The sequence below is a fragment of the Pteropus alecto genome, unplaced genomic scaffold (genome assembly GCF_000325575.1).
Source record: "Pteropus alecto unplaced genomic scaffold, ASM32557v1 scaffold7, whole genome shotgun sequence".
NCBI lineage: Eukaryota > Metazoa > Chordata > Mammalia > Chiroptera > Pteropodidae > Pteropus > Pteropus alecto.
Window position 1 is genome coordinate 43,935,517 of NW_006494614.1, and position 16,733 is coordinate 43,952,249.

At 33.2% G+C, this 16,733-nt stretch overlaps 1 protein-coding gene and 1 pseudogene across 1 annotated transcript in view; one reads left to right on the forward strand and one right to left on the reverse strand.

Moving 5' to 3' along the window:
* Positions 1 to 16,733, forward strand: part of KIF6 (kinesin family member 6) — a 369,189-nt gene that overhangs the window by 55,912 nt on the left and 296,544 nt on the right. Inside the window, exon 4 of the mRNA XM_006926847.3 lies at positions 14,833 to 14,980. Coding sequence (XP_006926909.2) covers positions 14,833 to 14,980 — 148 coding nt within the window. The remainder of the gene's footprint in view (positions 1 to 14,832; positions 14,981 to 16,733) is intronic.
* On the reverse strand, positions 2,506 to 2,624 carry LOC112474733 (annotated as a pseudogene).

Genomic DNA, 16,733 nt, shown 5'->3' on the forward strand with positions numbered 1-16,733 from the left:
TTGTTTCATTTTAGTTGCCTCCTTAGATGGTCATCTGAAAATGATTATGTATTTAATGAGTCTAAGTGTTTATTCTCAAGGGTCATGGAAAAAATATCTGTCAGAAAGGCTACAGTAAATGCATTTTTCATAATGTAAATAAAATAAAAATGTAACCTTCACTTTTTAATACAGTATACTGACCTTCAAACTGAAACATATTTCAGAACTGGATTGTGTTCAGAATAGGTCATTTTCTTCTATTGAAGTTACATGCGTTTCTGTTATGTTTCCAGATTTGAGCTGCTTATTATTAATACTAAGACAAAATGGTTTCTTCAGGAACTTGGGAAATAATAAACAGCCTCATTTAGAGAGCACTTTGGCCTGGATTTGGTCCATGAACTTATGGATATGAGGCTGTTTAGTGTGGTTAAGATCTTGAGGATCCTTTTCAAGGGAGAGTGTTTGGATTATGTGCCCCATGATGTGTTTGCCTCTTGCAAAGTTTGGTTTAAAGTAGTTGAGACAAGACTGTGAACAAATCCCTGAGAATTACAGAGCTGGAAAGAACCTCAAAAGGTCCTCTTTCTTAGCCCCTGTATCCAAGGAGGTAAATTTGCACATGATTTAAGACGGGCGGTTGTTGATCTGGTTTTTATGACACATCCAAGAGTTGGAGTCCTGATTGTGCCAAAGTGACTGTTTGAGAGGAAAGCACTCAACATTCTTGTTTTCTATTATATTTTAGAGCTTAAGAAATGTGAGCAATGATTGGGAGAAATAGCCAGTCTGTTTCTTGGGTGGTTGATGGTATGAGGGGTTTGCCTATGATATTTCAAAATCTGGAAGATTTTTCTATGTCCATATCATTCTTATGTTTAGTTTAGTTTTGTTGTTGTTTTGTTTTTGTTTTAAATCATAGTGTTACTCTCTTAGCATTTATATGAGTTATTTTAAACCAATGGTTTCAAAACACAAAATTCCACAGAGGGCAGGCAGCTAATCTGAAGTAAACCAATGAGGGCAATAAGGAGTGGTGGTATCTGTGCCTAAATTGGGAACATGGGTCCCAGGGGCCAAGAGCAATCAGATTGAATTTAAAAAAAAAAAAAAGGAAAGGAGGGAGGGAGGGAGAGAGAAAAAGTTGGCACTTTGAAAAGAACAATAAAATTGCTAAATCTCTAGCCAGGTAAACCAAAAAGGAAAAAAAGGAGCATGTCACCAATATCAGAAATAAAAGAGAGTACATCACTACTGGTCACTCAGGCATTAAAGTGGTGATAAGGCAATACTAAAAAATGTAGGCACATTGAGTACTGGCCAAACAAAATGCTTTGCTGGCAGTATTTGGCCTGTGGGCCTCTTGTTTGAGATCCTAGTCCAATAACCAGTATGCTCACAGGTACTTACAAAAAGCTTTAGATGATGATCCCAAGTGCATCAATTACCATTTAATCCACATTTGCAGTGTTATTTTTCTGACAAAATCATATTTTGTTGTGCAGGTTGTTTTTAATCTAACTATCCTTGCCTGAGATATTCCTTTTTAAAAAATAGCTAATGATTTGATTTAAGTAAACTCTGGTTAGCCATGTAACCTACTTTATTTCTCTATCAGGATTTACAATTCAATCAATATGTCATACAAGTGAATCGGCAAAAGATTTTAGAATGATCTTGCCAGGACATGCTTTCCGAAAGGCCTGTGTCTAAACCAGGGGAACTAAACTTAGTGCCTTTAAGCAGGACTGTCATGTTGCACACCTCCAGGGCATGTTTCACAGTAGTTCCCATTTAGAAAAAAAAAGTGCAGCTCACTGCCAGCATTAATTTAACATCACACGTAGGAATGCTACGTTGTCTAGGATTTGACATTTTCAGCGATCGAGAATTACTATATTTTGTAAATCAAAATACCACTACTAAAAACAGAATGCTATAAACAGAATGATGTCATTTGTTTCCAAAAAGACTATAGATATACTAGAGTGATGCTAAAATAATAATAAAAGTGAGATATTTCACGGCAAACTTTGGGGATGAGGTTAAGACTTTAATCTGTGAGTTATCTCAGGGTAAACACTGCAGCCACGAAGGCCACCAGTGAGTATTCTTGGGGCAAATGGGAAATGGGTTAAAAATTTAGGCTGCTGAATTATGCACTGAGAAATATTCTGAAAGTGAAACAATTAAGAGTCTACTTACCATACTCTTTACAAAAGACATGAGCTGCACCAAAGAATTGCTTGAGGCTGCTTATGAGGGACTTTATTCTTGGAAGAGAGTTACAGTGGACAGAAATGAACTGTTCTGAGAATCAAAAACAGATCAAAATAAGTGAATTTCAGTTACTCGGGCTCTTAGAACTGTATGAAAGGCAAGATGGAGTAATAGAGTCACTATATATTTAAAATAGGGGCCTTAATTTTGATTATTTTTTTTGTTTAGGCGAGGCAACCCTTGGTTGACCTCACAGATTGCAAGGACCTTGTCAGTTTACAATCCCTTAGTTTTTATTTTTTACGCCTACAGCACCTGGTCTTCCTAGATGGTCTCCCATCCAAGTACTAACCAGGCCTGACCCTGCTTAGCTTCCGAGATTAGAGGGGATCAGGCTTGTTCAGGGTGGCATGGCCATAGACTAATTTTAATAATTCTATTCCAGATTAGTCTTGTTGACATTAAGGAAAGGTTTTTAGTGAAGTTAAATGTAAATATAATTTCTATTAACTTAAAAATTCTGCTCTTAATACTAATTGTTTGGGTTATTTGTGTTTTCTGAATGAACTAATTTGTTCCAATGAACAGTTTTAAAAAATATAAATATGTATTTTCCTGGGGTTCTTAATTTTTCTAAGACTAAACTGCATGATCTTTTAAGGTACCATCCTACCTGCCCCTCTTTCCTCAAAAATGAAGGGAGCCCCACTAGGATTCTCTGATTTCATCCTGCTCCTGAATCAAACATCTGTTTAAGCATAGTGCGAATATTTCTTTTTCAGAAACACCTTAGAAGGAATTCTTCTGTTGGACAAAACGTAGTTAGAAGATTTCTCATGACACCAATTATAAAATCTATAATCCTATTACTTCATTGTTGTTTTTTTCAACTGTGCTGTGCCTTCAAATTTGAGTGACTATAATATGATTTGTTTGGTTCAGTGAACTAAATTATCATCATTATAATAATTTTTTGTTGATTATTTTGATTTAGACATTGTATAAGGGGGTTCTTAAAGCCTTCTTATCTGGTAAACAAAATGAAGTCTCATTTTATACAGTTACTTCTAAACAGCCTTCTTCTCCTTGGGGTCTAGTTAAATAAAAAGTAATAAAAGTGAAAAACTAAACTTGAATGCTTTGTATTTTTCTAGCATGTAAATGTGATGTGTGTGGAGTAATACTTCAGTTTATAATCTCCAAGAAAGTAGAAGCTTTATTTTTGTTTTATTCATGAGAATATTAAAAGATAAGAAATGACAAAATATCTTAGCTTTATAACTTGAATTTATAGAGAAAATGCGTTGTGGAAAAAGGAGAGGATTCCTACACTGGAGATTTTATCTGATCATCAAACTCTGTGTTTATAAAGCATTGATTTATTTACATATCAGTGTTGTCTCTACCCGCGATAAATTAGGCAGTAGTGGCATTGTTAATTTTAGGAAGATGAGAAATATTTCTCACCCAAAATGTTCATCCTGTTGTTTATTGCTGAAGTTCATCATTTGTTTCATATCTTTTTTAAATTACCATTCCATCTTTCCATCTTTTAAAAATACTAGTGCCAAAGTGTTAAAACACATCTAGTTACTAACAATTTAGAATCGATTCTTCTTTACTATTTCATTGTTATAACAGCTTCATTGAGATATTATTTACATACCAAAAATTCACTAAGTTTACAATTTAGTAGTTTTTAGTATAAAAGTGCAATCATCAATCACCATTATTTTAGAATTTTTTATCACCCCCAAAAGAAGCCCTGTTCCATATCCAGTAGCAAGTACTCCCCATTACTCCTTACTCCCACATCTGGCACCACTAATCTACTTTCTGTCTCCATGAATTTGCTTATACTAGACATTTCATACAAATGAAATCATACTACATGTGACCTTTTGTGACTGTCTTCTTTTCTTCTTTCACTTAACATAACATTTGAAGGGTTATCCATATTGGTAGCATGTATCAGAACTCTATTCCTTTTCATGGCCAAATAATATCCCATGGTATGGATATGACACATTTTATTTATCCACTCAGTCAATGGACATTTGGGTTGTTTTCACTTTGGGGCCATTATGAATAATGCTACTATGAACATTCATTATAAATTTTTGTGTGAACACATGTTTTCCAATGCTGGACATGTACCTAGGAATGGAATTGCTGGGCCACATGGTAACTCTATGTTTACATTTTAAGGAACCTCAAAGCAGCTCCACCATTTTACATCCCTGCCAGCAATGTATAAAGGTTCCAATTTCTCCACATACTCACCAACCCTTATAATTGTCTGTTTTCTTTTTCTTTTTTATCCACCCTATTGAGTATGAAGTAGATTCTCATTGTGGTTTTGACTTGCCTCTCCCTAATGATTAGTAATGTTGAGCATCTTTTCATGTGCTATTGGCCATCTCTATATCTTTTTTAGAGAAATATCTATCCAAATTCTTTGCCCACTTTTTAATTATTTGTTTATCATTGAGTTATAAGAGCTCCTTATATTTTCTGGATTATGGCTATTATAACAAATCTCTTGTCAGATATATGATTTTCAAACATTTTTTTTAATACTGTGGATTGTCTTTTCACTTTCTTGATGTGTCCTTTGAAACACAAAGGTTTTTAATTTTTGATTAAGTCCAGTTTATTTTTTTCTTTGGCTGCTGTACACTTGATGTCATATCTAAGGAACCATTGCATAATCAAACATGAAGATTTACTTCTATGTCTTCTTCAAGAATTGTGTCTTTTTGTTTGTTTGTTTTTACTTTTAGCTTTTGCAATAGGTCTCTCTGATCCACTTTGAGTTAATTTTTGTGCATGGTATGAAGTGGAGGTCCTGTTTCATTCTTTTGCGTTTAAATATCCAATTGTCCAAGCATTATTTGTTTAAAAAAAAAACAAAAAACAAAAAACGTTTTTTCCTTCATTGAATGATCTTAGTACTCTAATCAAGAATCAACTGATTATAACTGTAAGAGTCTATTTTGGACTCTCAATTTTTTCCATTGATCCACTGTCCTGGTTTATGTAACTTTGTAGTAGGTTTTGAATTTGGAAATGCGAGTCTTCCACTTTTGTTCTTTTTCAAGAATATTTTGTCTCTGCTGGATTTTTTGAATTCCCATTTAAATTTTAAGAGAAGCTGGTCAATTTCTGCAAAGAAGCCACCTCGAATTTTAATAGAGATTACATGAATATGTCTATCAGTTTTCAGTTTGGAAAGCATTGCCGTTTAAACAATATTGTACTCTGCAACCTTACTGAATTTGTTTATTACTTCTAATAGTTCTATAGTGAATTCCTTGGGATTTTCTATATACAAGATCATGTCATCTGAAAATAGAGAATTCTATATCTGTAAAAATCATACTTCAAAAATGATCGAGAAATTAAGACATTCTCAGTTAAACAAAAACTGAGAGAACTAGTCACTAGCAAAGTAGCCAGGGCAATTAGGCAAGAAAAATGAAATAAAAGACATCTATGTTGGAAGTGGAGAAGTAAAAGTATCAATGAATAATCTGAAAACATATAAATTTTAATATAAATTTATAAAAAATATAAATTTTAGGAGAAGCTTGTCAATTTCTGCAAAGAAGGATTCTTTCAGCATTTTCAAGCATTTTCATTGCTTTCTGGCCTCCATGGTTCCTGATAATCTGATTGAGAATTCCTCATATGTGATCAGTCATTTCTCTCTTGCTACTTCAGATATATACACACACACACACACACACACACACACACACACACACACACACATATATATTTGTCTTTATACAGTTTGATTATGATGTGTCTAGTTTTGAGTATCTTTGAGTTTGTCCTACTTGATGTTGATTGAGATTCTTAGATATGTAGATTAATGTTTTCATCTAATTTGAAAAGTTTTTTGGCCATTATTTCTCTAAATAGTCTCTCCCCTCTTCACCTAGGAGTCTCACTTTGCATATGTTGGTCTCTGAAGTATCTGTTCATTTTTCTTTATTCTTTTTAATTCCTCTTCCTCACACTGGATAATCTCAATTGACCTATCTGGAAGTTCACTGATTATTTCTTCTACTAACTCAAATTTGCTATTGTAATGAATGTTTTTTTATCTTGGTTACTTTATTTGTCAACTCTAGAATTTCTATCTGGATCTTTTAAACAATTTCTATTTTTTATTGATATTTTCTTTTCTGCGAATCATCATTCTTGTACTTTCATTTTTTAAACATACATTGCTTTTGTCCTTTTAACATATTTATAGTAGCTACCTTAAAACCTTTATATAGGAAGCCAAAATGTGGGCTTCCTCAAGGACTATTTCTATTAAAAACATTTTTTTTCCTGGGTGTGGGAAATACTTTCCTGTTTCTTTGTGTCTCATAATTTTTTCTAAATTGGGCATTTTAAGTAGTATAATATGACAGCTTGAGAAATTAGATTCCCACCTTTCCCAGGGTTTGTTACTGTTAGTTATTGTTGTTGTTGTTGCCGCTGCTGTTTGTTTAAGTGAAATCCCTGGACTAACTCTGCAAAGTCTGTATTCTTCATTGTAGGCAGCCTCTGAAATCCCAGCTCAGGTAGTTTAGTGGTCAGTTAATGACTGGACAGAGATTTCCTTAAATGCTTTGGACAAATCAGTCTCCAGCCTTTTGATGAAGGGCTCTCTGTGTGTTGGAGGCACCTCTTCTGTACTCTAGGACTTTATAACTCTGCTGTAGACTTTACTTCCTGCTTTGCAGAGCCTCAAGGTCAGCCAGAGTTGAGATATAAGGATCTTCTCAGGTCTTTCCTGGGCAGGCAAAAAACCTGCACATCTGTGTGGCCTTCTAGACTCTCAGGAATATTTCATAACTTTTCAAAACCTCTTATAAACATTGCCTTTTATAGATTTTTATTGTTATATTTCTTCACCCTTTTGTTTGCCTTGCTGGTATTGCAACCTAAGGCAACTGTGATGTTAAACACTCATTATGATTTTTTTCAAAAACACATGAGATAGGGCTGTTTGTACTACTTGTAGTGAAATCAGGTCAAACAAAGGCAAGTACTGTGAGTGGGGTTGTTCCTGGGAGCTGCCAGATAGGTCAGTGAAGTATAATTCTTTAGGCTTTGTGGGGAGCTCCAAACACGTACCACCCCCTCCACTATTTGCTAGTCTCCTGATTTTCACAGTTACTGTGGTTGAAAAGCTATTGTTTTTCAAGGCTACTATAGAAGTTGGGGAAAATGGTGAGAATGATCAAGTTAAAACACCACAAGTTAAAACATCACTGAGATTCAGCCATTTTTCTTGAGTGAGCACTCTTTGGATTTCTCTGAGCCTTTGGGTAGCTTCCAGGGTTCTGAAAAAGTTGATTTTGACAATTTTCCCACTGTTATAATTGTTCTTGTGGAGGAGTGAATTTTCAAAGGTCCTTAATCCACCATTTATCTTTCTTTATTTTTAATGAATGTCTTTCCTTAGGACGGATGAGATTATAAATTGCCCAATGTCCAGTGGAGAGGGGTATAAGGGGCTCTAGAGAAAAGGAACTAGAGACAAATTTTACCCATTTACATTAATTTTACTCCACAGTAATATATAAATAGCCATGGAGTACATATAGATGTTCTACATATCCTTTTCATTTTACACAGCATTCTGTGAAGTTTTGCCATCTGGTTTTCTATCCCACAACAAATATGGAGAAAAGGAGCACACATTAGAGGCAGGTATACTAGGACAACTGGCAAGAAAGATTTATGTATAAAAAGTAGACATAACAATCAGCAGGTGCCAATGTAGCACACTACAGTACTCATTTTTCATAGGCTGTAGCTAAGTCAAAATGAAAATGCTAATTTGTGCTCTGTATCCCTTGCTTTTCAAGGCACAGAATATATTTTAGAAAGTTTTCTATCAAAAAAAATATTCAAGATTTGACACTTAAAGTTATAGGCTTCATTTACCTTGAACATTTATGGTCAAGAAATATCATATATCCAAATGATATTGGATATATATATCCAGCATAGAATGGCTGAATGGATTAAAAGACAAGAGCCAACTATATGCTACATATAGAGATTCACTTCAACCTTAAGAACACACACAGACTGAAAATGAAAGGATGGAAAAAAGTATTTTATGCAAATGATATTTGTCACCAATTGTATTATTAGTGACAAATTCTGTTGAGCAGAAAGATTGTGTAATCATTTAGCTAAATACATCATAATGTTCTAACTTCAAGTGTCTTCACATGATGAAAAATTATTAAGCCTCTCCAAAGTGGAAAGTTGAACCATATACCTTTTGGGTCACTCTTTTAAGTTTCTGAAAAGAATTCTTCAAGTTAAAATAAAAAGACACTAATTAATAACATAAAAACATATGAAGATATAAAAATACTGTTAAATGTAAGTATATAGTCAAATTTAGAATATGCTAATACTACGTTATGGTGATGTGTTAATTATTTAACTCTGGTATGAAGTTTAAAGATCAAAAGTATTAAAAATAACTGTAGCTACAATAATTTGTTAATGAATATACAATATAAAAAGAGATAAATTGTGATATCAAAAACAAAATATGAGATGAGGAGTAAACAGATAGAGTGTTTGTATGCAATCTTCGTTAAGTTGTTATCAGCTTAAAATATACTGTTATATCTACGTAAACACAAAGCAAAAACTAACAGTAGATACAAAGAAGGTAAAGGGAAGAGAATCAAAGCACGTAGCAGGGAAAATCATCAAAGAAAGTCAGCAAGAGGAAGAAAGAAACTGCAAAGCAATGAGGTAACAATGAATAAGATGGCATTAGTAAGCCCTTACCTATCAATAATTACTTTAAATGTAAATGGGTTAAATTCTCCAATCAAAAGGCAAAGAATGGCTGAATGTATTAAAAGACAAGAGCCAACTATATGCTGCCTGTTGAGATTCACTTCAATCTTAAAGACACACACAGACTGAAGATGAAGGGATGGAAAAAGGTATTTTATGCAAATAGAAACCAAAAGAAAGCAAGAGTAGCTATACTTACATCAGACAAAATAAACTTTAAGCCAAAAAGTGTAACAAGAGACAAATAAGGTCATTATATAATGATAAAAAGTCAATTCATGATGCAAATATAACAATTGTAAATATATATATGCATCCAACATAGGGAGCACCTAAATATATTAAGCAGATACTAACAGATCTGGAGGGAGAAATAGATAAAAATATGGTTAAGAGTAGTGGAATTCAGTGCCACACTTTCAACAATGAGTATATCATCTACACAGAAAATCAATAATGAAACATTGGGTGTGAATTCATGTGCCTTAGAACAAATGAACCTAACAGATAAATACAGAATATTCTATCTATCATCAGCAGAATATACATTCTCCTCAAGAGCAAATAGAACATTCTCTAGGATAGGCGATATGTTACATCACAAAACAAATCTTAGTAAGTCTAGTAAGATTAAAATCATACCAAGTATTTTTTATGACCACAATGATATGAAACTAGAAATCAATAACAGGAGGAAAACTGGAAATTTCACAAATGTGTTCAATTAAAAAACATACTCTTGACCAACCAGTGAGTTTAGAAAGAAATGAAAGGGAAGTTTAGAAAATACCTTGAAACAAACAAAAATGGAAACACAGCATACCAAAGCTTATGAGATGCAGCAAAATCAGTTAGTTCTAAGATGTAAGTTTATAGCTATCAATGCCTACATTAAGAAAAAGAAAGCTCACAAATAATCTAAATTTATACCTCAAGTAATTATAAAATTAATAACGAAGGTCAAAGTTAGCAGAAGAAAAGACAAAACAAAGATCAGTGTAGAAATCTTTAAAAAGCGACCAGAAAAATAATAAAAAAGATCAACAAAACTAAGAGCTGTTTCTTTTAAAGATAAACATAATTGACAAATATTTAGCTAGACTAAGAATAAGAGAAGACCCAAATAAATAAAATTAGAAATGAAAGGAGACATTACAATCAACAACAAAAATCAAAGGATTATAAGAGACTACTATAAACACTATATGCCAAAAAAAAAAGATGGATAACCTAGAAGAAATGGGTAAATTCCTAGAAACATGGAACCTACCAAGACTGAATCATGAAGAAATAAAAAATTTGAACAGAACAATAACAAGTAAGGAAATAGAATCAGTAATCAAAAACCTTCCAACAAAGAAAAGCCCAAAGCCAAATGGTTTCACTGGTGAATTCTACCAAATATTTAAAAATTAATGCTAATTCTTCTCAAACTCTTTTTAAAAATTGAAGATGAAGGAACACTCCTAAACTCATTTTATGAAGGCAGCATTTCCCTGAAACCAAAGCCAGATAAGGACATTTAAAGGAGGAGGAGGAGGAGGAGGAGGAGGAAGAGGAAGAAGAAGAAGGGAAAAAGGAAACTACAGACCGATTTCTAGCAAACTGAATTTGATAGCACATTAAAAGGATCAGACATCATGATCAAGTAGGATTTGTGCCTGGAATGCAAGGGCGGTTCAATATACACAAACCAATAAATGTGACATGCCACATTAATAGAATGGAAGATAAAAATCGTATGATAATCTCAATAAGTGCAGAAAAAAGATTTGACAAAATTCAACATTCTTTCATGATAAAAACTCTAAACAAATTGAGTATAGAAGGAACCTACCCTAATATAAAGTCCATGTGTGACAGACCTATTACTGCTGACATAATGGTGAATGCTAAACATTTTCCCACTAAGATCACAAACAAGACAAGGGTGCCCACTCTCACCACTCCTATTCAACATAGTACTGGAAGTCCTTGCTAGAACAATTAGGCAAGAAATAAAAGGCATCCATTTGGAGGATAAGAGTAAAATTGTCTCTGTTTGCAGATGATATAATCTTAGATATAGAAAATTCTAAAGACTCCACCAAAATCTGTTAGAACTAATCAACCAATTCAGTAAAGTTGCCAAGTACAAAATCAACATACAAAAATTAGTTGTGTTTCTATACACGAACAATAATGTATCTGAAGAAGAAAATGTTTTAAAATCTCATTTACAATAGCATCAAAAACAATAAAATACTTAGAAGTAAGTTTAACCAAGGTGGTGGAAGATTTGTACACTAAATATTACAAAACATTGATGAAAGAAATTGAAAAAGACACAAATAAATTGAAATGGAAAGATATTCCATGGATTGGAAGAATTAATATTGTTAAAATACCCATAACTAGCGAAAGCCATCTATAGATTCAATGAAATCCCTATCAAAATTCCAATGACATTTTTTCATAGAAATAAAAAAAGAATCCCAAAATTTGTATAGAACCACAGAATATCCTTAACAACCAAAGCAATTCTGAGAAAGAAGAACAAAGATAGAAGCATCATTATTCCTGATTTCAAACTATATTATAAACCTATAGTAATCAAAATGGTATGGTACTGGTATAAAAACAGACACATAGACCAATGGAACAGAATCAACAGCCCAGAAATAAACCCATGTATATATAGTAAACTAATATTTGACAAGTTAGTGAAGACTACTTAATGGGGAAAGGGTAGTCTCTTCAAAAATGGTAATTTTATTGAAAACTGAATATGCAAAGGCAAAAGAATGAAATTGGACTCCCATCTTATACCACTCACAAAAATTAACTGAAAATGAATTAAAGATTTAATGTAAGACCAAAAAGTATAAAACTCCTAGAAGAAAACATAACGAAAAAGCTCCTTGACATCAGTATTGGCAACAATTTTTGTGGGGTTCCGACACCAAAAGCACAAGGAACAGAAGCAAAAATCAATTAGCGTGACTGCATCAAACTAAAAAGCTTCTCTGCAGCAAAAAGAGAGAGAGAGAGAGAGAGAGAAAGAAACAAAAAAGAAAGAAAGGAAAAGAAAGAAAAAATTAATGAAATGAATTTGACCCCAAATGCAAGGGAAGTAAAAGCAAAAACAAATGAATGGAACTATATCAAACTAAAAAGTTTCTGCACAGCAAAGGAAATCATCTACAAAACAAAAGGCAATCAACCAAATGAGATAAGATATTTGCAAACAATACCTATGATAAGGGGCTAATATCCAAAATATATTTTTAAAAAACTTATACGACTCAACAAAAATAACAAAAAAAAAATCTAATTATAAAATTGGTAGAGGACCTGAACAAACAATTCTCTCATAAAAACATACAAATTGCCAACAGATATATGAAAAGATTCTTAGCTTCACTAGCTATAAGGAAAATGCAAATCAAAACCACAATCATATACCACCTCACACCTGTTAGAATGGCTATTAGCAACAAGAAATAATAAGTCTTGAAAAGGATTTGGAGAAAAAGGCACCTTCATACACTGCTGGCAAGAATGTAAATTGGTACAGCCATTATGGAAAACAATATGGAGGTTCTTCAAAAGATTAAGAACTACCATGATCCAGCAATCCCTCTCCTGAGTATCTTTCTGAAAAATTGAAAACATTTATTCATAAAGATATATGTACCCCTATATTCACTGGAGCATTTTCATGGTAGCCAAGACATAGAAACAATGAAAATGTCCTTCAATGAATGATTGGATCAAGGAGATGTGGTACATCTATAAAATGGAATACTACTCAGCCATAAGAAGAGATGAAACACTGCCATTTGTGATGAAATGGATGGATCTTGAGAGTGTCATGCCAGGTGAAATGCGTCAAATGGAAAATTTAGTAAAAACCAAATTTCACTCATGTGGGATGTGAAACAGGAAGCAACAAATGCATAAACAAACAAACAAACCTCATAGATACAGACAACAGTATGGTAGTTACTAGACGGGGAGGGTTGTCAGAGAGGCTGAAGAGAGTAAAGAGGGTCAAATATATGGTGACTAAAGGAGACTTGACTTTAGGTGGTGAGCAATATACAGATAATATATTATAGAATTGTACACTTGAAACATATAATCTTATTAACTAGTGTTGCCCCCAATAAATTTAGTAAAATAAAACTTAAAAAGAGAAAAAGCAATTTATTTTCAATCTGTCTTTCAGAGAAGGGGTTAATATCTAAAATATTTAAGGAACTCATACAAATCAATAGCAAAAAAAGAAAAAAAAAAAGTCCTGTTAAAAAATGGGTAGAGGACTTGAATAGAAATTTTTCCAAAGAAGACAGACAAATGACCAAGAAGTACATGAAAAGGTGTTCAACATCTTTAATCATCAGGAAAATGTAATTTAAAACCACAATGAGATATTTCCTTATGCCTATTAGATGACTATTATCAAAGAGACAAGTGTTGTAAAGGATGTGAAGAAAGGCAACACTTGCGCACTATTGGTGGGAATGTAAATTGGTGCGACCACTGTGGAAAACAATATGGAGTTTCTTTAAAAAACGAAAAATAAAACTACCATATGATTCAGCAATCCCACTACTGGGCATATATCAAAAGGAAATGAAATCACTATCTCAAAGAAATATCAGCACCCCCATGTTCATTGCAGCATTATTCCCAATAGCCAAGGCGTGGGAAAACCTAAGTGACCACAGATGGATGAATGGATTAAGGAGATTGTGTGTGTGTGTACACATACATTTATGTATATACATATAAAATGGAATATTTTTCAGCCATAAAAAAGAAGGAAACTCTGACTTTTGCAACAACGTGGATGGACATTGAGAGCATTATATAAGTGAATTGACTTAGAGAAAGAAAACTACTGTGTGTTCTCACTTATATGAACAACCTGAAAAACCTAATTCATGGAAATAGAGACTAAATGGTGGTTGCCAGGGTCTACAGGTAGAGAAAATTTGGAGCTGTTCGTCAAAGGGTATAAACTTCCAGTTATTAGATGAGTAAGTTCTGCAGATCTAATATATAGCGTAGTGACTACAGTTAGCAATGCTATAGTACATATATGTGAAAGTTGTTAAGGGAGTAGGTCTTCAATGTTATCACTACAAAAGAAAAGGCAATTATGTGAGGTGATCGATATGTTTACTGAATATTATTGTTTCATAATATATTGTTTCATAATATATACATATATCAAATCATCATATACATATATCATTGTTTCATAATATATACATATATCAAATCATCACACTGTACACCTTAAAATTACATATGTTCTACGTCAAGTATATCTTAGTAAAGCTGAGGAAAAAAGACATTATGTAAAACTCAAATTTTAATAAAGTTTATAATAATATATCAATATCAATTCATTAGTTGTGAGGAATGTATAATACTAATATAATACTATTAACGATAGGAGAAACTAGGTGTGGGGTGTATATGAACTCTCGGTACTATCTGCAACTTTTATGTAAATATAAAACCATTCTAAAATAAAAATTTTGTCCTGATTTTAAAATAAGAAAATATTTATGATGCCTAGATCCCATTTTTGTTGCAGGTCCTTTCTGAGAAAAAGATTAATGTGCTGATGCTTCTGAATTAAAAAAAAAAAAAAAAGTAAATACAGCTAGATACTCACATATATAAATATTTCTATAGATGTCTTTTCAATAGTGGTGAATAAGGTTGCTATGATAATATGAGCCATTTAGTACAAATGCAATTAGCCATTTTGTATTAAAAGTGTGCCATTTCTTTGTGTAGTGTCCTAGCAGGTTACAATGGTACCATCTTTGCATATGGGCAAACAGGCAGCGGTAAGACATTCACCATCACAGGTGGGGCAGAGCGCTACAGTGACAGAGGCATTATCCCAAGGACATTGTCGTACATTTTTGAGCAATCACAAAAGGTATGGAACTATAAGTTCAGTTTTTATTTCATATATTCAGCAGAAATTTACTGCAGGCAAAAAGTTTATTGTGACATTGTATTATATTGTATCTAAAAGAGGAAGTATTATTGTGTAATAACTCTGGCCTTTACATTTAAGGAAAGTGTGAGATTTTGCTGAAGAAGTGGAAATTAAAAAGGTGCTTCTCATTAAAGGGCTGCTGTCTCAGCAAAGGCTCAAGGGGAGTTCCTTCTGATACACACATGGAAGTTAAAAAGAACAGATAACACATTTTACCAGCTAATACCTTACATTCCTCATTAAGTACAGAAGAATGCTCTTTTGCCAAAACATACCTATTTTTTAGTTGCTAAAGCACTCAATAGGATAATGTGATTGTTTCTTTATCACGCTTTTAATAGAAGCGCAGAGGAATTTACCAGAGTAAAAATCCTATTGCAATTAATATTGTTATAAAGTCGAATTCTCTGTCTATATTACATGCATCATTTATTGTGTTGTTCCAAGTGCCTTGATGCTTTATCAGTATTTAATATAACATATAATACAAATAACAACGTTGGTATTCTTGCCCCCATTTTTAGTTAGGAAAACTGAATCTCAAATTAAATATCTTTCTCTGGGCCCTTATAAGTAGCAAATCTAGAGGTCCATCCTAGGTCTGTGTGATGCCAAACTCTGGGCTTTTTACCATGACAACCATTGCCTCTGTATCCCAGACTGGCTTTATTTTGTTGGTTGTATTTACACAAATTCTGTACAATGGTCGCTTCTCTGGGTTTCAGTTCTCTCCTCTATGAAAGTAAGGTTTGAATTGTACTAAAGGATCTCTTGCATCCCTCTTAGTTCCAACAATTGTTTGGTTGTACTAATTCTGTATAACAAATGTCTTAACTAGGTCAGTGTAACAGTCATTCCAAAATTTCTCTACTATATGCTGCTTGCATTTTAAGTTAAAAATGAGAAATCGCTGAGATCTGCATAATTCTAATTTCCATCCATAAAGTAGCAATTACCCATTAGTTCAGCTCATCTCTCACCAGTTCAAACATTCCAACCCTGCATGCCAGAAAATTTGGAAGAGAAAGCATCTAGTATAGTGTATATGTTGAATCCAAATCCCTTGTTTTCATTTACTTATTTATTTCTGAAATTAGCTGTTTTGTTTTTTTTCCCCCCAGATTTCACAAACTGGGGATATACTTTCTAATAGTTTTTGTTGCTGTGGCCCAGTGTGGAAACCTATTTTCTTGGAAAGGTCATTGGAGTTGGTGCAGGCTGACCTGCTCCTTAGAAAGTGTACTTCTTACAGCATGTGGCCTTGGGGCAGTTACTTAAAGTCTCAGACTTACGGAGTTGCCGTGAGAGCTGAGCTTACTGTATTTAAAGATATTGTCTGGCACATAGTAGATGCTCAATACATTATAGTTATTACTATAGCTGTTAATGTCTACATACAGCAGATATTCAACAGTTTCATTACAATGTTGATGAGATGCTATAGGAACCTTTTTTTATATCAGTCTGTGGTAAAATTGGTTTTATACATCATGCACTTAAAGTTGCAGAAACTATCAACAACGTTAAGTGAGACTATACTGTACTATATATGAATATGGGCAAATGATCTTTGACCAATTTTAAAGAACCCTTTGAAACTCAGAACAAATGAAGCCAATTCCCCTGGTTGAGTTAAACAGTATAAACAAACCTTTTCCTAATAGAAAATATGTTTGTCTCTGTTTAAATT